At 49.6% G+C, this 21,488-nt stretch overlaps 2 protein-coding genes across 3 annotated transcripts in view; one reads left to right on the top strand and one right to left on the bottom strand.

Moving 5' to 3' along the window:
- Positions 1–11,335, top strand: part of Pygb (glycogen phosphorylase B) — a 44,196-nt gene extending 32,861 nt beyond the window's left edge. Inside the window, exons 15-20 of the mRNA XM_041670564.1 lie at positions 834–892; positions 3,035–3,176; positions 5,418–5,625; positions 6,732–6,866; positions 9,117–9,183; positions 9,836–11,335. Of these exons, the coding sequence (XP_041526498.1) occupies positions 834–892; positions 3,035–3,176; positions 5,418–5,625; positions 6,732–6,866; positions 9,117–9,183; positions 9,836–9,988 (764 nt within the window). The 3' untranslated portion in view covers positions 9,989–11,335. The remainder of the gene's footprint in view (positions 1–833; positions 893–3,034; positions 3,177–5,417; positions 5,626–6,731; positions 6,867–9,116; positions 9,184–9,835) is intronic.
- Positions 11,336–12,333: 998 nt separating this feature from the next.
- Abhd12 (abhydrolase domain containing 12, lysophospholipase) overlaps positions 12,334–21,488 on the bottom strand; it is a 58,060-nt gene continuing 48,905 nt past the window's right edge. For both annotated transcript variants that reach the window (XM_041670681.1, XM_041670682.1), the window contains 7 exons: positions 20,179–20,308; positions 19,287–19,324; positions 18,870–18,949; positions 17,945–18,027; positions 15,314–15,392; positions 14,142–14,269; positions 12,334–12,924 (listed from right to left, as the gene is read on the bottom strand). In XM_041670681.1, the coding sequence (XP_041526615.1) occupies positions 12,885–12,924; positions 14,142–14,269; positions 15,314–15,392; positions 17,945–18,027; positions 18,870–18,949; positions 19,287–19,324; positions 20,179–20,308 (578 nt within the window). In that variant the 3' untranslated portion in view covers positions 12,334–12,884. The remainder of the gene's footprint in view (positions 12,925–14,141; positions 14,270–15,313; positions 15,393–17,944; positions 18,028–18,869; positions 18,950–19,286; positions 19,325–20,178; positions 20,309–21,488) is intronic.

The following is a 21,488-nucleotide window of genomic DNA, read 5'->3' as shown; positions in this document are numbered from 1 at the left end:
CACTTCCTGACCTCCAGGAGACAGCGACAGGAGAAGGCCTCTCAGTGTTCCCTCCAAGGGCATACCTCTTGTGGTCTAACTTCTTCCCCAAGCCTCACCAGGCTCCAGCACTTCCCATGACAGTGCATGCTGGTGACTAGGCCTTTGGCACAGGGGCCTTTGGGGGGCATTTCCAAATGATTGCATACACAAGCCATACACAGGCAGTGGGGAGACTTTCACACTTCAAAGGCTGATGGTACCAGACCACAATCCTGAGGTCACCTCCTTTCTCAGTATCATCAATATGATGTCTACGATGTGTTTTAAGGACTGGTGAGGTGGCCCAGCAAAGAAAAGCATTTCTGCAGAAGCCTGAAGCCCGATTCCAGGCCTAGCTGTAGAAGGGGACCAGCCCCACCTCTGGACAGCGGCACATACCCACCCGCGCTCACACACACTGTGCACATGATAATAATAGCAAAATAGCAAAAAGAAAACTAGGTTTTGAGAACACAGTGCATGTCTCATACACTTTGACTCCTCATGATCCCAGGCAAACAGCTCCTGGGTTGAATTTTTTTGGGAGCATGTGCGTGGTTTTCCTCAAGCTCAGGATACTGCATCGTTTGTTGGCAGGGATCTTGGGTAGCCTTCTCCACCGACCTGGTGTGCCAGGGCAAAGTCTAGGGGAGGCCTTGTTCCTCTTAGCGACAAGTTCCCACGGAGGTATTCACAGCTGTGTATGTCCTAGGTGAGAACACTCAGCCTGATGAATGTGCCTCTCACTAGGTCTCCCTGGGGAGCTGAGCAGGGACCATCTGATAAAGTTGCCTCTTCTGTTTGCCCGCCAGGAATAAAGAAGGATCCAGCCAAGGCCTTTGTGCCCAGGACTGTTATGATCGGAGGCAAGGTGAGGTAACTTCCTCCTCATTCCTTGTCTTGATGCTTCCCTGGAAGCAGATGTGTTCCTGACCTGTCTCTGGGTAGCCGGCCTGCTCAGAAAGCAAGTGCACTGTGCATGCCCGCAGCACCTTGCCATGAGGAGCCGGGCTGGGGTAGGGAGCCTTGGACACAATTAACAGACTATGCAGGAAGTGGAGTCAAGCCTCCTGGCCTCACTCAGAGGTGTTAGGGGATCCCCAGCCCCACACTCCCACTCCCCACCCCAGCCCTGCGACATCCTTTCTCTGCCTCCACGATTTCACAGTGCAGCGGTGGTCATGACTATTTCTTCTCCCACACGTGAGGGTTTAGCATGGTTTGAGTTGATTTAATCACTGTGACACATTCTAGGGGCAGCAGGCATGCTTGTCACTTACTTGTGCTCAGCTGGTAGCTGGGTCTTGTCAGAGGATATGAGCTGTTAGGGTGCAATTTCTTTCTGAGAGACTGCCCTGGGACAGCCTCGCATGGCCGTCCATGGACAGCATTCCTGCTGTTCCTGGCATTCCATGGCTGGAGTGAGGCAGACATAGGTGCTGCCCTTGGCCACAAGGCCATTCTCTCCTCTGACGTTAGGGTCTGGAGGGTCAGGCTCAGCATCCGAGTGCCTCGCCTTGTTTGGTCTCTGCCCACGCTCATTGCCTGGTATTTTGGAAGCAAATTTGGATCTGATACTATTTTGATAGGATTTTATTTAGTATGTACAAGGCCAAAGCAACATGGACTTTTAGGAAGATGAAAGTAGTACAATGAATAAACTTAAGCCTAGAGGAAATCCGGAAGGACTGCAGAACATCCCGCTCCAGCGCTGCCGAGTCCAGATCATGTACTTTATACTGTGCCTGCACATCTTCACAAGAGATGTTCTCTGAAACCACAGGATGCTTTAGATTCTCAGCATCACCATGTGATCAGACACCCGACACACTGGACAGGGGTTCTTCCACGCCAATAAATTCCGACCCACTCTGGCACCACTACCCACTTTTTCTTACTGAAGTTGCAATATTTTCTCTTTTGAGTTGGGGGTTCTGATTATGTCGCCTAACCTGGCTCCAGAGTCATCTTCCTCCGCTCTGGAGTGGCTGGCACTACAAGCAGGCATCACCATGCCCAGCTAAAGTCACACTTACCTTTTCTTTGCAGTGCTCAGGACGGGCCTAGGGCTTGCCACATGTTAGGAGAGCATTCAACCACTGGGCCCTGTGTTTACGATTTCAGCCAAGACTTCAAGTAAAGAACCAGAATTGAGATTGGTCCCTTAATTTTTCTTACATCTGTGGGCTTTCCTTCTGTGAGTTTGTTTTGGTTTTGGATTTTGGTTTTTCAAGACAAGATCTTTCTGTGTAGTTCTGGCTGTCCTGGAACTCACTCTGTAGACCAAGCTGGCCTTGAACTCACAGAAATCTACCTACCTCTGCCTCCCAAGTCCTGAGATTAAAGGCATGTGCCACCACCACCTAACTTCCTTCTGTGTTTTTTTTTATTTTAATTTTCAGTATATTTGTTACATTTTTCTCCTGAGGGTAGCCTTTGCTGAATATATCCTTCCTGGTACATTCTAGTATATTCCTTTGTTTTTTGTATTTTTTTTTTTGTAAATTAATAGCTCTAGAGGTCTTCGTTTCTTTTATCTTGTAGTTTCTTTTTGTTTTGTTTTGTTATTTCAAGTCTCACTATGTGGCCCTGGCTATCCTGGAACTACATAGAGCAGGCCGGCCTTGAACTCACAGAGACCCACCTGCTCCTGCCTCCCAAGTGCTGGGACTAAAGGCGTGCACCACTCTGCCCAGCTTCATCTTATAGTTTCTAAAACACTGACCAGAGTCAGAAAATCAAATTCAAAGCTGGCAAATCCAGAAGCGAGGTGACATGTGGGGTCAGTCGAAGTCAAGACAGGCAGGCAAAGCTAAGCTCCTCCCCCTCCCCACCACCAGCGGGGCCACTGTAGGTGTGACCTCCATGGTCTGCAGTCTACTGGCCAATCCAGCACAGGTCTCCATGGCCCACAAGTGGCCCACTACCTTACATGCCCAAGGTAGTGGGCTACCAAGTGCTCCATGGACCCTCCTTATGCTAAAGTCCCCTAACCTCACCTTCCTCTTTCCAGGCAGCTCCTGGTTATCACATGGCTAAGATGATCATCAAGCTGGTCACATCCATTGGAGATGTTGTCAATCATGATCCAGTTGTGGGCGACAGGCTCAAAGTGATCTTCCTGGAGAACTATCGGGTGTCCTTAGCTGAGAAAGGTAGTTCTGAACTCCTTGCCTGGCTTCTGCTTGGGCTGGGTGGGGGATTGGCCATGCTGACCGGGGCTGTTCTGCTCTGGACACAGAGGCTCTGCCAGGGCGACACTGTGTTTCTCGAGTGTCTGAGATCCTTTGTCTGTCATAGGAAGAACTGCTATTGTTCTTGCCACCTGGACCTCTTTGCACCTTTCTGGATCTCACTGCTCCTCCCTCCTCGTCCTCCCTCAGCTTTGCCCGATGCTCTTGGGTCTCTCTTGGCAGCAGACTGTGACTCCCCTGACCTCCCAGAACCTTCTACCTCTCCTCTCCTTCCCTGCTCACCAACACCAGCTCCTGCCACCTTCCCTTCCCCTGCTTCTTGAAGCCTCTCCATCTCTCCTCCCTCCACACTCCTCGCTGCTCATTCGTCATGCGGCAGCACTCTTGTCCTTCTTCCTGAGGGCACCTCATAGCCTGCGGAGAGTTTGTCCTTCCTGAGGGCACCTCATAGCCTGCCGGAGAGTTTGTCCTTCCTGAGGGCACCTCATAGCCTGCCGGAGAGTTTGTCCTTCCTGAGGGCACCTCATAGCCTGCCGGAGAGTTTGTCCTTCCTGAGGGCACCTCATAGCCTGCCGGAGAGTTTGTCCTGGGGCTGTCCACTTGGGCTGCTCTTGGGGACTTCTCCTAAGGTGAGGATGTACACTGACCTAGGTAGGTCTTTTTTGGTAGGAAACATGATTTTTTTTGTTTTGTTTTCTCTGTAGCTTTGGCGCTTGTCCTACAACCAGCTCTTGTAGACCAGGCTGGCCTCAAATCACAGAGATCCACCTACCTCTGCCTCCCAAGTGCTAGGATTAAAGGTGTGCGCCACCACCTCCCAGCTGGAAATATGTTTTTTAATCAGATGGTGAGGAGCCTGAGCCTGGGCTCCAATTCCCTTTCTGCCACTGCATAGTGCTGCTTTCCGGACCGTAGCTGGAAGCCCTGGAGCCCTAGCTCAGACTGCTCCACGGTCTGGTCCTTGGTCTAGCTATTGCTGCCACGCTCCTGTTGCTGCCACCTCTATTGGGTACACCTGATGCTTAAGGTTCCTTGGTGGGTTCAGGGAACTGGGCTCCACACAGGTGTTAGCTGGGAACCCTGGTGGAACTTACCACCAAACTATCTTGTGCCCTTTCTGCTGCCTGGAACTCTGTCCACCTTTATTTTTGAGACCATCTGGCTCTAGCTCACCTACCGAATCGGCCACAGGGCACCAGTCTGGGCTTCAGTCAGGGTCTGACCCCATTTTCTCTTTGACTTGCTAGGAGACATGCAGCTATCATCAGCTGGACTGTGGGGCCTGAGGGGCTGTAGATAACTGGTCCTGGGCCTTTTCCCCGCCTTTAAGGTTCTGGTGTTGGCTGAATTGAGTGACTGCCACCAAGTAGCATCAGCAGCTCTGGCTTCAGCTCAGATGAGGTTTCCAGCCAGGTTAGGACCTGGGGCAGTGACCCAGCCCCAAGGATATCACTTCTAGCCTGCTACCTCCCAAGCACAAGGAGCCTGAGTGTGGAAGAGGCTGTGGTACTTGGCTGCCTGCATGTGCCCTGTGCACATGAATTAACTAACTCTCACACTGTGAACCTCAAGTTTGGACCCAGTATTGTCCGCCGTCTGGTTCTGCAGGATCTAAGTTCTTCTTGGGCTAATCAGGAGTGTTTTATATTGAACAAGATACCAGTGTCCAGAGGAAGAAGTATCTGCAATGTCAGGAAACCAGGACCCAGTCCTTCCACTGGACTTAATTGGCATGGTTCCTGGAAAATCCCAGAACTGGCTGTCAAGATGGCTCAGCAGTTACGAGACATTGTCTGCTCTTCCACAGGATCCAAGTTTTGTTCCTAGCACCCAAGTGGTGGCTCACAACCATTTTAACTCTAGTTCAGGGGATCGAAAGTCTTCAGGCTTCTCTGGGCACCAGGCATGATTTAGTACATACACATGCATAGGAAAAACACACATACACAATTTTTAAAAATTATAAGAAAAATTCCAGGACAGAAATCCCATGTCACTGTGGGGCTTCTTCGAGGGTCTCCATCTTAGACCCTCTGCCTTGTCTAACCTGGTTCAGAAAAGAATGGAAAATTCAGGTGGCTGCTTTGGGTCCATCTCCTTGTTTGGTGGTGAGCTCGGTGGTTTCAGGACTGATTCCCATCCTAGGATCACTCTCATGGGCTGAGCTGCCACCCTGTCTGTATCTGTCCCTCCTCCCTGCAGTGATCCCAGCTGCTGACCTGTCGCAGCAGATCTCCACTGCGGGCACTGAAGCCTCAGGCACTGGCAACATGAAGTTCATGCTCAATGGGGCTCTCACCATTGGCACCATGGACGGCGCTAACGTGGAGATGGCTGAGGAGGCCGGGGAGGAGAACCTCTTCATCTTTGGGATGCGGGTGGAGGACGTTGAGGCCCTGGACCAGAAAGGGTATGTGTCCCTTCCCCTGCTGTTGGGGTATGTGTCCCTTCCCCTGCTGTTGGGGTATGTGGCAGCTCTAGGGAAGGGCCTGTGAAAGGGAGCTGATCGGAAGCTGAGGCAGGGCAAGGGCCAGGGAGTAAGTGCTCATTAAGTCCATTCATAAGCATAAAACATGAGGTCCCAAGGAGGCTGATGGGTTAGGAATCTGGCTGCCCCTTTTTGTCCCCATGACAAGCATCTTCCCATCAGCTGAAGCCCTTGCTATGGGTTTCCTCCTAGAAGGGCATACCGCTCAGGGCCGGACAGAGCACAGTCTACAGATCTTTTCATTTTTAAGTGGAATGCAGAAATATTGCAAACAGTACAGAGAGCTCCTGTCTCCCGCTCTTCCAGCTAACCGCGGTTTACAGCGCAGCCTCCCAGTGGCATGTTCGTTATTAAAGTCCATGTTGTGCTGCCCTTTCCTGCTCTTGGTGGCTGTGATCATCATCTATTCCCACTTCTGATCTGAAAACACCCCCTTTTTTTCCTGACCTTGACATTGATGAGGAATCCTGGCCCCTGTATGTAAAAGGCAGTGTAGTCCTTATTGCTTTCCAAAGCTCCTGCGGAGTCACTGTGGTCAAACTGTCCTCGTCTCCCCAAAAGCTCATGTGTTTCTCTCTCAGCTCTTCATGTGTCCTCTCAGGCTTCCTGGTGAGCCACAGCTAGCTTTATGTCATCTTGTCTGGCTTTTTCTTCATTCTACGGGCCAGCTAGTGACCCTCTCAGGCATCATGTCTCTCAGATTGTCCTTTGATCTTTTTCAGAGCCCAGGGCAGGATTTTTTGGAGGGGTACGCTTGTGGTGGGCTCTGTATTCTCTAGCAGAAAGATAAAGGGAGGCTTGTTGTATAATACACATATCCTGGTGACATTTCTCTGAACAGTGAAGGAAGCAGGGGTCGATTTTGTCTAACAAGCTGCCTCTCAAGGGAACCACATATAGGCAGTAGCTGATGCCCTTGGTCACCAGGGTTGCCACAGGGTACTCTGTGTCAAGCATAAGCTGGTCCCACCACCTGACTTGGATGCTGTTTGCCGGTGCCCAGTGCTAAGTGAGCTTATCTCCTGTAGGTACAATGCCAGAGAATTCTATGAGCGCCTGCCAGAGCTGAGACAGGCTGTTGATCAGATCAGCAGCGGCTTCTTTTCTCCCAAAGATCCAGACTGCTTCAAGGATGTGGTCAACATGCTGATGTACCATGACAGGTAGGACACAAATCCTATTACTTCTGCTTTCCAAGTTGGCCACCCACTTCCCACCACTGAGACAGTTGGATTCACCTGGTAGGCTAAAAACTCCATGTTATGAGGAGTGTAAGACCTGTGTTTGTATGATCTCCCCTCTCCACCTCAGCTTAGGAGACCTTACCCCAGCCAGTCACAGCCAAACCAGGGCCACAGAATGCAGTGGCTTCTAGTGGCACCTTGGGGACCCTGGTTCATGGGTGGTGGCCAACAGAACCACCCTGTCCAGAAGAGGAGCTATGTCCCTGGTGAAATTACCTGGTGCAAGTGAGAAGGAAACATGGAACACGCAACAAACCTGCTTAGGAGTTTAGTGGGGGGGAGGTGTACAGGCCTGGGGAAGGTCAGTGTGCAGAGAGAGAGAGAGAGATCTGAAGATGGCGCCTCCAGCTTTTAAGGACTGCCTAGCGCATGCAAGGGGGGGAGGGGTATGGTTACGTCATATGCAGATGACAGAGCTCACACATGCCCGCAAGGGCTCACGCAGCTGCATCATACATAGGTCATGCAACCATGCGGCATATGGGTCACGCAGGGTCCTTTAAGATTCCCAGGGCCCTTAGGCACTTCTGCTTAAGGGCCCTGGAACCCAGAAGTGTCAGCCTTGTGTGGCTGAATCTTTACACCTGGGCTGTTGCAGAGGGTGCTCAGGAGTGCAGGCAGTACAGCCTAGAGCTTGCAGAGTGGTGGTGTCGGAGGCACAAAATACCACTTGGACAAAAATACCACTTACCAAGATAGGAGCATGGGGATTAGAAAAATAGTAAAGAGGGGGCTGGAGAGATGGCTCAGTGGTTAAGAGCATTGCCTGCTCTTCCAAAGGTCCTGAGTTCAATTCCCAGCAACCACATGGTGGCTCACAACCATCTGTAATGGGGTCTGGTGCCCTCTTCTGGCCTGCAGACATACACACAGACAGAACATTGTATACATAGTAAATAAATAAATAAATATTAAAAAAAAAAAAGAAAAATAGTAAAGAGAACAGATGCAAGTGAAAATAATAAAACAGAAAACAGGATAGTACTGGGAGGGAGCTCCAGTGAATACTGAAATCCCTATGTTTAATTTTCCGTACACTTTTATACCCCAGTACAATGGGGAAGAAGGCAGAAGACTGCTTTAACCTGACACAAAGGACAACTAGAACAGTTACTTTGAGCCATCCCACCATTAGCATTCTGTTTGGGCAGTGAACCCACCCTAGACCAAGTATCCTGAAGGCAGACTCCCAAGGTCAAACCTCCTATTTCAAAAGAAGGAGCAGAAGTATGCTTGACTTTCCTGACCTTCGGTCAGGGTGGAGTAGATCTATCTGTGACCAAGCAACCACACCCTAGGTCAGGATGTAATCACACTTGTCAACAACTTTGAACAAGCTGAAACTCTCTGACCTTTAGACAAGATGGAAATAGGCTCACATTTTTGGGCCTCCACATGGTGGGAGGGAGGGTATGGATCCGTGGCAAGTGTTAGTCTACAAGGACATTTCATGGTTAAAATGGAATCAACTTGCTGCATTGCAAACTTGTTAATGTACTCAGTATTTTGTTGCGGTATCATATCATTTATACCTGGTATGGTTATGACCAGCCTAGTTACATAGCCAAGTCTGCAAAGATATTGGTGCCTCGGGGTAGGACTTACCCCACTGGTAAAAGCTGAATCTAGTATTAGCATCTCCACTTGCAGTGGCCTCTAGTTAACTTGTTTTTGTTCTTTGAAGACTGTACCACGCATTGGCTTCAGTCAGACTAGATCATGGCTCTACCCATGTGTCTAGCATGGAGTGGGACCCTGCTGGGCCTGTGATGAAGAAGGGACTTTTTAAATAGTGAACCAGGCCTCTAGCTTGCAGGTAAAATAAAATGCCCTATGGGCTTGCTGCTGAGTGTGCAGTTGCCTCTAGGCGTGTTCATTTCTAACAGCTGGCTTGGAAATGACAATTTCCTTAAAAGAAACTTTGAGTTGAAACCAGACATCCAAAAAAAGCACCCCCAGAAAAGCCTGTGGCCACATGGACCTGCTGCATCTTGGCACCCACAAGCAGAACAGTCTCTGTCTTGGCACCCCAACAGAGCTGGGTAGACTTGAAAGGCATGGCCTAGGCTATTCCTGATCTGGCTGGGAGACTGTCTTCAGGATGTTCCAGGCAGGGCTCCTCACCTGCTGCACCTGCTGCCCTGACCCAGCCTCCTCTTACTGTTTCAGGTTCAAGGTGTTTGCCGACTATGAAGCCTACATACAGTGCCAGGCCCAGGTGGACCACCTATATAGGGTAAGGCTCATGGGTCATCAAGACGGGTAGGATATGGCTGGGTGGGTCTATGCAGACCTGTTGGATTAGACCATTTCTCAACCAGACCAGGGAGGATGGTTTGTTACCTTTAGGTCAGCTGCCCTGTCATTAGTTACCATGGGGGAAAACCTAGGTGTCTTGCAGGGAAACCTTTCCTGGTAGCCAAGACTAGAATGAGGGACCTGAAAACAGCATCCAGGGGGGCTGGCCCACAGGAGTCAAGCCCTTCCTAGAAGGCCCCTTCCATTGAGGTTGAGGTCTGGGTGCTATAGTCTGGGGACAGTTGTGAAGCTTGGAGGGAGTCGTAATGGGGCTGAAGTCTTAGATGATGAGTGATCAGTTTAGGACATTTGGTCTGCCTGTGGCATTTGTTTACCTGGCTGTGCTCCCTGCTTAATGTTGTAGGCCATGCTGAGGAGCCTTGAGAGCAGGACAGTGGCCCTGCCGTAAGCTCCTGGGCTCTTAGGTCTGATGTCACTCTTCTGGCCAGTGAGGGCCCCTTTTCTCCAAGCACACGGTTGCTGTCTCAAAGCTCAGCGCTCACTGTTAATAGTCCTCACATCCTGGAAGCTTGGGCTCCCTTAGGTTCCTTGGCTATGCAAAGGTTAATCCTCTCTACTTCCTCTGACAGAATTCCAAGGAGTGGACCAAGAAGGTGATCAGGAATATTGCCTGCTCTGGCAAGTTCTCCAGTGACCGGACCATCACTGAGTATGCCCGGGAGATCTGGGGCGTAGAGCCCTCCGACCTGCAGATCCCACCCCCCAACCTCCCCAAAGACTAATTACCCCACACAGTGAGACCAGTAGCTTGTTCGGCTGACCCTGTGCCCATGCCAGTCTTCAGGCACTGCAAGCAGCTGCTGGTCCCTGCTATCCGATGCGCTGTGTTTCCAGGAGGGGCCATGGGAATGGTTTTGAGGACCTGGATAAAGGAGTGTGTGGCATCCTCCTGGTTTCTTGCAAAAGAACTCTTGCAGAGTTCACAGCACAGATGGGCAGAGATGGTCCCCATAGAGGATGTGCAGAGAGTGGAGCTGAGCCCCCAAAACTCTGCACATAGCTGAGTGAGCTTAAGTATTTACTTTAGAACCTTTAGAATCTGGGCAGGGAACTGTCACGAAGCCTGCATTTCTATGTGTTTTACTGGTACCTGGGTCACTAGCTGTCGGGTAGGGACAAGCCCGGTATGTGGCCTCCTTGGCCCTGCTGAATAATCATTTCTTCAGGTTTCATGCTCACAGCCTTCTGTCCTCTACCCTTGGCTGTATTGGGGATATAGGCCATGCCTCTGTAACCATCTCTGGAACCATGTGGATGTCACGTAGAACCCAGGACTTGAGGAGAGGAGCGCTGAAGAACCTTTATCCCATGTCTGAGGTCTTGGTTAAGGACTGGCAATTTTATAGAGCTGGCTTGATGTTTTGATTTTCCAACAGGAAATAACACTTCATGAGGAACTGAAACTAGCTAAAGCCTTTCTTTTTAGCAAGTAAACATTGTACTAGGTCAGTCTGACTACTTTAAGGATATTTCTGCCTGGCTGAAGAGTTAGCTACTTGTCCTGTAATGGGGACCCCCCCCCCCAACACTTCTGTCCATGGCCTGAGGTGCATTTCCTGTTGCCTACACAAAGACCAGGCACCATTCTGCCTCCATTTCCACCAGCCAGGTCTGGAAAAAGGGCCCAGTTTCCGCTCTGCTATAGCAGCATAGTGAGGACACGAGGTTGAGCGTCCCCACCCCCTTACTACAGGGACTATCCTCCTCGTGCTGAACCTGCATTAAGTGCTGCCTAAAAGAGAGTGGGCTGTCAGAGAAACTGTGAGGGACTCTGCTCCCATAGGTGTCTGTCCCTTTGCACCGCTATACTGGCTGGGGGTGGGCAGGGGACCCGCTCACTTTCCTCACTCCAGAATTTGCTGGGAAGGGTCTGCTTTCAGGACTCAATTCACCGGAGCCACTGTGGTAGCTTGTGGGGTGGGCAGGTTCTAGGGCTGGTCATCTGCTGCCCTGTGTGGGGCCTTATGCATGAGGTCCCTGAAGCCACAATACATGACCATCACTCTACTACTTGCTGTTACCTCCTTGTGTGAGAAATGGATTAAACTTCTATGCCCATGGTTGGCCAATGTGGTATCTGTCTTTCTATCACAATATTCAGTGTCGGGTAACCCGCATGGGAGGCTGGAGGATGTAAGGGATAGGCAACACACAGAACAGTCCCCCTGTGACGAGGCCCAGGTTGCTGGCATAGACCACTTACACTAGGAGGCCAAGGGCTCCCTGATGGCCATGGCCTGTTGACAGTGAACTGTAGTTGGGTAACACAAGATGGATACAGCTAGCTACAGGCCAAGAGAAGGAAGCTTGTTCTTGTCACGGGCCGGCTTTAGTGGGACTAAATCCCTGACCCTAGATGATGTAGGGAAGGTTTGTTTCCCTTGTCTTGAGAACCACTTAGGGAGCCCTATGGTGCTTTGGGATGGGTGAGTATAAAGTTCCAGTCATGGGTCCTTCATCTAAGCTCACTTCTGCTAACGCTGGGCCTCTGACCTCCCAGGACTGGTACCTTGAGATTCCATAGTTGAAGGACCTGGAGAAAGTCCATCAGGAAAGGCTGGGTCCTCAGTGGACTTGCACCCAGAGGATCTTGCATCACAGAGGATGTGGACGGTGCAGATACCTGTACTCAACTGCATGTACAGGACCATTGCCCTGTGACTCCTCGTGCCAGTTCTTGCTGAGCCTTGTGCTCCGACACTCTCAGCCCTGCTTGGTCTGTAGGTGCATAGCTTCAGGTCAGGCTGCCTTGACAAAACAGACTCAGATCAAGACAACCTGGTGAAATGTGTCTGGCCCATTTCCAAGTCCTGGCTACATAGTTCACATCCTCTGGAACAGCAGTGCTTGTGTGTTGGCGGTGTCGATGCTCACACACAGTGTGGTGGTGCAGTCTCTGTCTGGGCCTGCCTTTTAGGAAAAGACTACCTAGCCGACATGGAAAAGATGCCTCCAATCTCAGTGCCTGGGAGTTGGGAACAGCTCTTGTACTTCCTATGGAGATCCTGCCTGGGACAGTAGAGGAGGCAACAATGATTCCTGCTTTGTACAGAAAACAACACATAGACCACCACCAAGATTTTATTCTTAAATAAATGCTCAGTCTACAGCCAGGTTAGATGACAGACAGGTGGGCAGAATGGAAGGACTTGCAGATCCAGGTGCCCCTTACTGTGGGTGAGCAGATGCCATGAGAGGCAGGGTCAGCTGAGGAAGGCAAGCAGGTACACGAGCTGAAGGGACAAACCGAACCACTTAGAGTCCACTCTGTGTACGCCAGGAAGGGCAGAAAGAACCGTTTCCCCATAGTATAAGTGGTGGTGCCAGAGAACCTGGAGTGGTCCCGAGCTCCTGGGCCCCTCCCAGATTCCCTATGCCCAGCACAAGGCATATGGGGTCCCAAAAGTTCAGGTCAGGGGGCCGCCTGCCTGCCACCCTGTTTTCCTCACAGATTCGTGTCTGTGGAGCCTCTGCCTGCTGTGTCTGAGTCCTCTTTCTAGGTACACACTGGGCTCCTGAGCACCACAGGTAGCGACACCCTGGGCTACTGGGTGCCAGACTGCTGGCCAGGGGAGAAGGGAAGGAGGGTGGGTCTTCATGCTCCTTCACAGGCCAGGCTCAGTGCTGGCGCTCTGGTTCCGACTTCCCTAGGAATTCCCTAGACCGAAAAAGGACAAGTGCATGAGCCAAAGTGCTTAGACCTAAGTAAGATCCCACTCCCCACAATCCTCGAGTCTTGGGTACTGGAGGCAGCAAAGAACCTAGGTTGCCTGACAAGAGCGAGCCCTCAGTGAAGAAGACGGCACTGCAGCTCAGCTCCCAGGTCAAATCCCAGTGTGGAGAAGTAGAGACAAAGCTAGGCTTTGCGCTCCATGTTCAGCTGAAATTTTCTGCCGTATTTCCTTTTATACTGAGAGGAAAAGATGTCAATCCCAAACCCTACTTATTCAGTGCCCTGTCCCAAATGGCAAGAAACCCTTTACTATAATGTAGCTCTGCCCCCGAAACTCTCAAAGGAGCCAGAGTCGGGACTACAATTTTAGGCAGGATACTGCTCTTTGGGAGACAATTTACAGAACCAGTTTTAGTCACAGGTTGGAAATAACTGGCCTCTAAGCTACTTCTGTCGCTGTCCATGGGCCCAGAGCTCGGGGTCCTGTGCTATCCAGCAGCCCAGTTTTGTACCCTCCCACTCCTTGGTGTACAGGGAGGGCTAGACTTGTGATGGGGCTGCTCTGAATAGTGGTGGGTGGAGCCTGGGTCATCTGACAGGGAACTAGGTGATGATCCCAGGAATCTGCAGAGAAGCACGGAGGACAGGCATGCATGGAAGGCAGAGCCGGTCACCTGAAGCTCTGCCCCTTGTTACTCCACACTCATACTTGAGTCCAGGCCACATGGGGCCTTTGTCTTTCGGGGCTGCAGCCTACACTCTGCCCAAGAGTATGATTAGTGTGTAGTAGCCAGAAACACGGCCTCCCTTTGGGAAGCTGTGTCTGAGTTCTTCCTGTACCGGAAATGGTGAATATGCACACTGAAAGCCTTCTGGATGCTCACACACTCCTATCCTACACACACACAGTTTGTAAGGACAGTGCATGTGCACACACACTGCTAGGTACTCCCCCTTTCCATGTTCACGTGGGTTTGTACAATGTGTACAGGGAGACCGTATGCCCCATCTAGTTAGAATTATCCAGAAGGGGGGAAACAAACTTTGTGGTCCTTTGATGTTAGCAGGAGGCTCTTGAATCACTGACCCTGTGGTACGCCACCGAGCCCCTCAAATGGCTTCAGTGGCTGCCACTTGCTGCACAGCTAGTTGTGAGGCATCACTATCCAGGAGAGGCCATGGGTTACGAGAGAATGTCTCACCGCAGTATCCGTGGAAGCTCAGGGCTCTTGTAGATGTACTTATGTCTGTAACCAAGATCTGAGTGAAAGGGGACAAACTGAACTTTGAAGTCTCGGAAGCTTCGAGATGGTGCAGCAATGTTGTATAGCTGGTAAGAGGAGAGATGAATCAGCCCAGAGCCCAACAGAGCCCTCTCTTGCAACAAAGATTGCGTGCTTCCTCCAGAGAGCAGTGCAAGTGCCCACGAACACTGCTTCTGTCATTACAGCCTTCAACAGCCAAGGTCCAAGAAGCCAGAGTCTGGACTAACGGGGACCAAACACTAGGCATGGCTACTCCTTAAGTCCACCATTTAAGACCCTTTTTGTCCTTATATTTCCAGAGTACAGCTAAGTGGGGGCAGCTCCAATGGCAGAGACAATGTAATCCCACCTCGGCTCCATGCATCACAGGTGCATTGCTGGGGAGTTCCCGCTCTCTGGAATGGCTTCATAGGAAGGGATGGCTGCACTCCTCTAGGCTCACCTGCTCCTTGGCATATGAACACATGCCAAGAGCCCATGTGGTGTTCTTTACTCCTCTCTTATTTCCTTTCATAAATCTTTTCTTTTTTTTTTTTTTTTTTTTTTTTGGTTTTTCGAGACAGGGTTTCTCTGTGGTTTTGGAGCCTGTCCTGGAACTAGCTCTTGTAGACCAGGCTGGTCTCGAACTCACAGAGATCCGCCTACCTCTACCTCCCAAGTGCTGGGATTAAAGGCGTGCGCCACTACTGCCCGGCTCTCCTTTCATAAATCTAATCAAGCTTCCTAGCAGCAAAGTCAAAGCAGATTAGTAGAAGCAAGTGCAGGGTCCTTGCAGTTTATCCCCAAAGGCAAGAAGGTAGACTGGATGTCTTCACATCAGTTCTGCCAGTTGGGCCGGGTGCTAGCCTAGCCTCTCAGTCCTCCCTTGTCAGCCTGAGTTCTAATGCATGTTTGTCATAGTTTCTGGTGGATAGGACAACAGTCTGGTCTTGATCCTGACATCAGACCTCATAAGCTGTCAAGCACCTGGAGAAGATGCAGCCTAGTGGGACCTGAACCCACTCCATTTAGTATACAGGGGCTGCCACCCTACCTTGCATGCCCAACTTGATTCATACCTGGGGCCAATGGCACCTACTGCACCAGGGGCAGAGTCACACAGCACCTACCTTTCTGCCGAGATGAAAGGGCACAACGGGGTCATCCTCAGCATGCAAGATGAGCAGAGGACAGGAGATGTGCTTCACACTGTAGAAGAAAGGGGCTAAGTGGGGACCAAAGAGAGGTCATCTGCACCCCTCAGCCCGGGCAGGGATCTGGGTTTATGGTGTGTTCTGCCTTGGTGCTTAACAGTCTGAATGTAGCTGGGTTTCTTTTCACTATAGAGCTAAGAAATAACTTCTCAGGGTTTTGTTTTATTTTTTTAAATCAGTATGTATTCCAGGGGTCAACATCTAACCCCTATGTATTTTATGGAAACTGAAAACCATTATATTTGCCAATAGATATATTAAAAGCTAAAAAGGCAATCTTTATAATTGGGAATATATTAAGTGCTCTAAGAAGCTTACTGCAAATGCATATTACTACAAAATCTGTTGGTTGAAAGAACCAGTACTCTATTTAATCTTTGGTGTAATTGATGACATTGAAGTCACGCTAACTTTGAACCTTTAACAGTAAATGGGACAATATGTCCAATAGAGCCAGAGTTCTTCCGCAAGCTGTAGTAGAAAGACAAGCTGATAAGGCTGGACAGGACCACTGAGGTAGCCACTTGACCCTCTGGGAGCAGCACAGTGCCATCCTAGCACACAGAGCTGGACCTAGCCCTGAGACAGCCTGCTACCCAAACATAACCTCCTGCTAGAGGCACCCAGCACACATGGCTCAGTGGTGGAACACTTCTTGTGCATATACCCACACACGTATGCATGTGTGGGCCAGAGGACCATCTTGTACAACATCCTCAGGTGCCCATCCACCTTTTGTTTTGAAACAGGGTCTCTCACTGACCTAGAATTCAGCAAGCAGGGCTGATTGGCTGGCCAGTGAACCCAGGGAAGCCTGTTTCTGCCTTCCTAGCACTGGGACTGCAAGCATGTATTATCTTGTCTGGCTTTTTTTTTTTTTTTAACATGGGTTCTGGAGCTTCAACTCAGGTCTTCATGTTTGCAAGACAAGCATTTCCCTGACAAAGCTATCTCCCTAGGCAGTGGTGATCATCTGATGGGCTGGGTCCTTCAACCTGAGCCTCCAAGACAAGTCCTTGGTACAGAAACTGCCCATCTGAGCCTAGGAAGGTCCCATCCACACATGAGGCTGTTGTGAAGGTTAAGGGTTCCATTGGGGCATGGTCCTGCAGCCACTCATATGCCACCTACTGTTGTGGGAGAGCTTGCCAGGTCACTACTCACTTTTGTTTTTGTTTTTGTTTTTTTTTTTTTTAAGTTTATTTATTTGCTATGTATACATGACATTCTGCCTCCATGTATGCCTGCATCAGATCTCAGTACAGATGGTTGTGAGCCATCATGTGGTTGCTGGGAATTGAACTCAGGACCTCTGGAAGAGCAGGCAATGCTCTTAAACACTGAGCCATATCTCCAGCCCCCTCACTTTTGTTTTTAAAGAAATTTGTTTTAGGGGCTGGCGGGATGGCTCAGTGGTTAAGAGCACAGACTGCTCTTCCAGAGGACCGGGGTTCAATTCCCAGCAACCACATGGCAGCTTGCAGCTGTCTGTAACTCCATTTCCAGAGAATCTGACATCATTATACCAATGCACATGAAATAAGGTTAAATAAAGTTAAAAAAAAAAAAGAAATTTGTCTTATATAGATAACTTTTCCTTTAAGATCTACAATGGCAATATTTCAGCAAGGGCGCTGGAGAGATGGCTCAGAAGTTAAGAGCCATGGCTGTTCTTCTAGAGGTCCTGAGTTCAATTCCCAGCAACTATGTGGTGGCTCATAATCATCTATAATGAGTCTGGTGCCCTCTTCTGGCCTGCATGGATAAATGCAGACAGAACACTGTATATATAATAAATTAATTAAAAAAAATATTTCAGCAAGGGACTTTGCAATGATTTACTGAAATTTTAATCTGGCACATTTTTATTTTTAGGACAAAAATAAATACTTGAAGGAAAACTTTATGTTTAAACATCTATTTCAATGTGTTCACTGTTAAATTTAAATACTGCTTTAATGCCTTGCTTTAATTCAGAAGTCCTGGTTTAAAGACTGAAAAAAGAATTATACAGGCAAAAATGTACTATTAATCTTTTAAAATTCTTTAATTCTGTACCAGTGAGAAGACTGTTCCTTTTATAATGAGTATTTTCATTATCTACTTGCTCACTGTGCAAGCCTGACAAACTAATTTGATTACTGGAGTGTGTGTTAAAAAAGATAAATGTGATTGCAGGCATCTAAAATCCCACACCCTTGTATTATGTAAGAAAGGAGACAGAGGCAGGAGAGTGGCCCAGAACCTTGTGGTCAGCTAGCCTAGAGTATGAAGCATGGCAGAAACAGCAAGAGAAACCTTCAACAAAGTGGAAGAAGAAAACCAACACCTGAAACTCTGACTCCACACGCATACCCTGGCATGCCTGTGCCCCTGCCTGCCCTGCCATTTAATGTTTTTCTCATTTCTAATACAAAGCTCCACTTGATCTTCCCTTCCAAAAGACACTTTCTTAGAAACCAACCGTAAGTCTCCCGAATCCCACTGCAGTGAGTCCCGCAGGGGTCCCTACATCTGTCTTTCTGCTCACTTGGTCACAATACTCACTTTTCGTCATTTGCGAATTTAATTCCACTGCTTGTAATGGGGTCGAGGAAGAACCAGTCAAAGCCAGGGAAGTATCGATATATCTGAACACAAGACAAGACGGAGAGCGTTTTTCAGAAGGATTAATATAGCTGCGCAGACGTAAGAGCCCAGGGTTCTGGCAGTTTAGGTTCAGGGAGTTAGGGGGGTGTGCAGTTTCTTTACATTCATTCCCAAAGTTGTTTTAGCTTTGTAGGTGGGGACAGGAGACTCATCTGCCGGCCCCAACGATCAGATGGGGCCTCTACACCTCAGGTACAACAAGAATCCTGCTTAGAAACCAAACTCCCCACAGACAAAAGAGCAGTATCCACCAAGGAAATAGGGATCAAAGGCTGGCTTCCTCCCAAGATGTCAGAAAATATGCAGTAGCAATGATATGAGAGGAAATAAAGGGGTGCTCTGCTGCAGGTGGTAGCATGAGGTCATGTCAAGAGGCAGAACTCAGAACACACACTGGTCAGGAGCTGAAGTGGGAAGGGAGAGCAGGCCTGGACTAGCCTGCCCTAGAGTCCCTAGCATGGATTACCTATGCTTTCCTCTGAGACATTGCTGGGAAGTCCAACTCTCCTGTGCACCAAGCTTGGGTTCCAATCATCCTCTAGTACCCAAAGTATAGGCTCCACTCAAGAAGAGAGTCTGCAGCCTTCTACAGCACCAGTGGACAGTGAAGCCACATGGGTACTAGGTATACAATAAGGCCACAGGGCAAGGCCTCCTGTAGTACCAGTATCCCTGGCTAAAAGCTATCCCCCTTCTCTGGCAGCTCTACAGTCAGGTCAGGGCCTAGAACTGGGAATTCTTTAGTAATGTCAAACTAAACTATTTTCATTATCTACTTGATCTTACTCTCACAGCAATTATGTCAATAATGAAATGTACTTGCCACTGAAAATGGATGACTCTTTGCCTCTTCACGGATATTTGTGAATGGAGACTCCAATATGAGGGCATCTGGCGGCGTCTCTAGATAAGAAAACACAGAGAGCCAATAGTGGGTAAGAAGTGATAGAGCCAGTGGGGTTGAGTGTCTGGGAAGCTTAGACAGGACAGGGAACCCAGGTACTCCCAGGCCTCCCACCACCATCAGTCCCAGCCTCCACGGGGCCCGGAGGACTTTTAGGATCCTGTTGGGAGGGTAGGTTGGGTAAACCCTGAGCACACCTGGAGCCCCACCCTTGATGGTCAGCTCATGCCATCACTGTGCTGCCTGCCAGTTAGAACTTGCTTGGCAAGAATGTGTAGCAGAGGCTAGACCATTAACATGAACAAGGTGCCCAGCCACGGTGCCTGGCTCTCTCACCTCTCTCACAAAGGCGCCGGACCAGATTTGTTGCCACTCTGGGAAGAGAAAACAGAGTTCAGCTGAATGATAATGAAAATGCTTTTAAATAAGACTGCACAGATCCTGGAAAGTGCCCAGAGAAACAACCTGAAGCTAACTTGGGGCTGGAGTAAGGGGAGAAACAAGGCGAGTCACCACCCTCCTGTCCTCAGGCATGTGAACTCTCTCCAGGAAGTCTCCCACAGGTTTCCCTGTCCCCTCCCTTCAGCTGGCATCCTCGTGGGTGACAAGTGCCACTGTCATGTGACTTCCTGCTGTCTTAGGGTAACACTTGGCAGATACTATGCAGACTGCCACAGAGATGGCCAGTATCCTTCCATGGCATATTCTCCCTCCAGTGTGCCTGCAGGGAAAGGTATCAGGAAGGTTGAGGACCAAGGCTCTTTTAAGAACACCTGGGACCTTGCTGAGCAGAATCCAGGTTGCCCATAGATCTTCTTGATCCTCCTTGCTAAGCTGAACCTGGCAAAGTGACAATGCTGCTCCAAACATCTCCACATAGTGTTCTTTGACTCAATGGCTGGTAAGCACACACTAATTCATACCTGACACCGTCTAGGTGTCCTATGGGCATTCTGAAGAAGCTCTGGGGGACAAGAGCTCCCTGCAACACTGGCTGCCATCTCCGCTGCCCATATTGGTCCTAAGGCACTTCTGAATTGAGGAATAGCTATAGAAATCCAGTCTCTCTTTAGTCTCTCATGGTACTTCACTCCCTTACCCTCTACCACAGGGCCAGGAACCGAGACTGTAAGAATGGATGATGCTATAGGCTCAGAGGCATCGGGCTTCAGAAGTCACAAATTATTCCTGCCTTTACCAAGTCTTCCTCCTGCCTGAAAGCACTTACCCAGTGCCCAGTGAATGGCCCCAAATATACACAGGGTTGTCACCACTTCTTGCTTTGATCCAGTCAAAAACATGGAGTGCATCATATGTCATGCCTCGCTCCGATGGTGTTCCCACTGAGTCACCCCAACCTGAGAAAGAAGAATGTCAAAGGCAGCCTGTGAATGGAAGCAGCCACAATAGAAGCTGCCATGTAAGCATCTGCAGTCCCACATCTGTGCCCTCATTTCCGCTCCAGCTTTGGTGGCAGGGAGACAGGCAGGGGGGGCCTGGAAGTGTACCTGTCCTACTTCTGCTGGCTGACACACCATAAGCTCCTGTCGCTCTACATGCCCATCAGACTGGTAACCAACAGAAGAAAGGCAGCAAAGCACACACCAGAACCTCAAACACATGCCTTGCTAGTGCCTGCCCACAGGTGTGAACATCCTCCAAGCTAGTTCTTCCTCTACTCTATTGACTGGCCAGCACTGAAGCTCATGACAACCAGGAGAATGCAGTGCCCCTAAGAGAGCCCAGGCTGCCCAGGGCCCACAGAAGGACTAGGTCAGAGAAGAGGAAGTGGTGAAACTGCAGAGAGGCAGGGAGGTTGGAGATTCCCCTCCTGAGGGAACTCTGACCTCCTCAGTCTCCGGCATAGATCAAGCACAATTGCCTTTCCAGTAGCTCAGCACTGAGTCATCATCACACGATCTGCATATACCACAAGGCTCAGAAATGCATTCTGCTGTGTGAGCAAACCCCACAATTATCACTTCAGTCTCCCAACCCCAGGAAGAAGAACTGAGGAGGGACCTGAGTAAGAGCTTAGGATATCATATGGGAGACAAGAAGAGAGAGATACGGAGTAACAGAAAATAGGAGCAGAGTCAGAGACAGACTGGAGTGGTCCCACAGCACACAGACAGGCAGAGAATCGGCCTGGAAAGAGATGCCTGGATAACTTTTCTAGATAGACTACAGGAAGAGAACACAGAAGGAAGGAGGTGTTCTTTTCATCACCCTAGGGTCTCAGCACACATGAGGAAGAATGTTTCTAAAAAACCAAACAGCATGGAGAAGGAAGAAGACAGGAAAAGGAGCGGGGCTTTTCAGCTCTTCAGTAAATTTTTCTGAGCCCAGAACATTCATCCTTGTTTTGTTTTGTTTTGAGACAGGGTTTCTCTGTCTGGAATTGTTGCTGTTGATGTGGGAGGGTCTTCTGTTTTGTGTTGATTTCTTTGGTTAATAAAGAAACTGCCTTGGCCATTTGATAGGGCAGCCCTTAGGTGGGTGGAGTAGACAGAACAGAATGCTGGGAAGAAGGGAAGT

Source organism: Microtus oregoni, unplaced genomic scaffold (genome assembly GCF_018167655.1).
Source record: "Microtus oregoni isolate MIOR12 unplaced genomic scaffold, Mior012 000020F_ref0000438, whole genome shotgun sequence".
NCBI lineage: Eukaryota > Metazoa > Chordata > Mammalia > Rodentia > Cricetidae > Microtus > Microtus oregoni.
The sequence above is the reverse complement of the archived record's forward strand: the minus strand, read 5'-3'. Positions and strand labels throughout refer to the sequence as shown.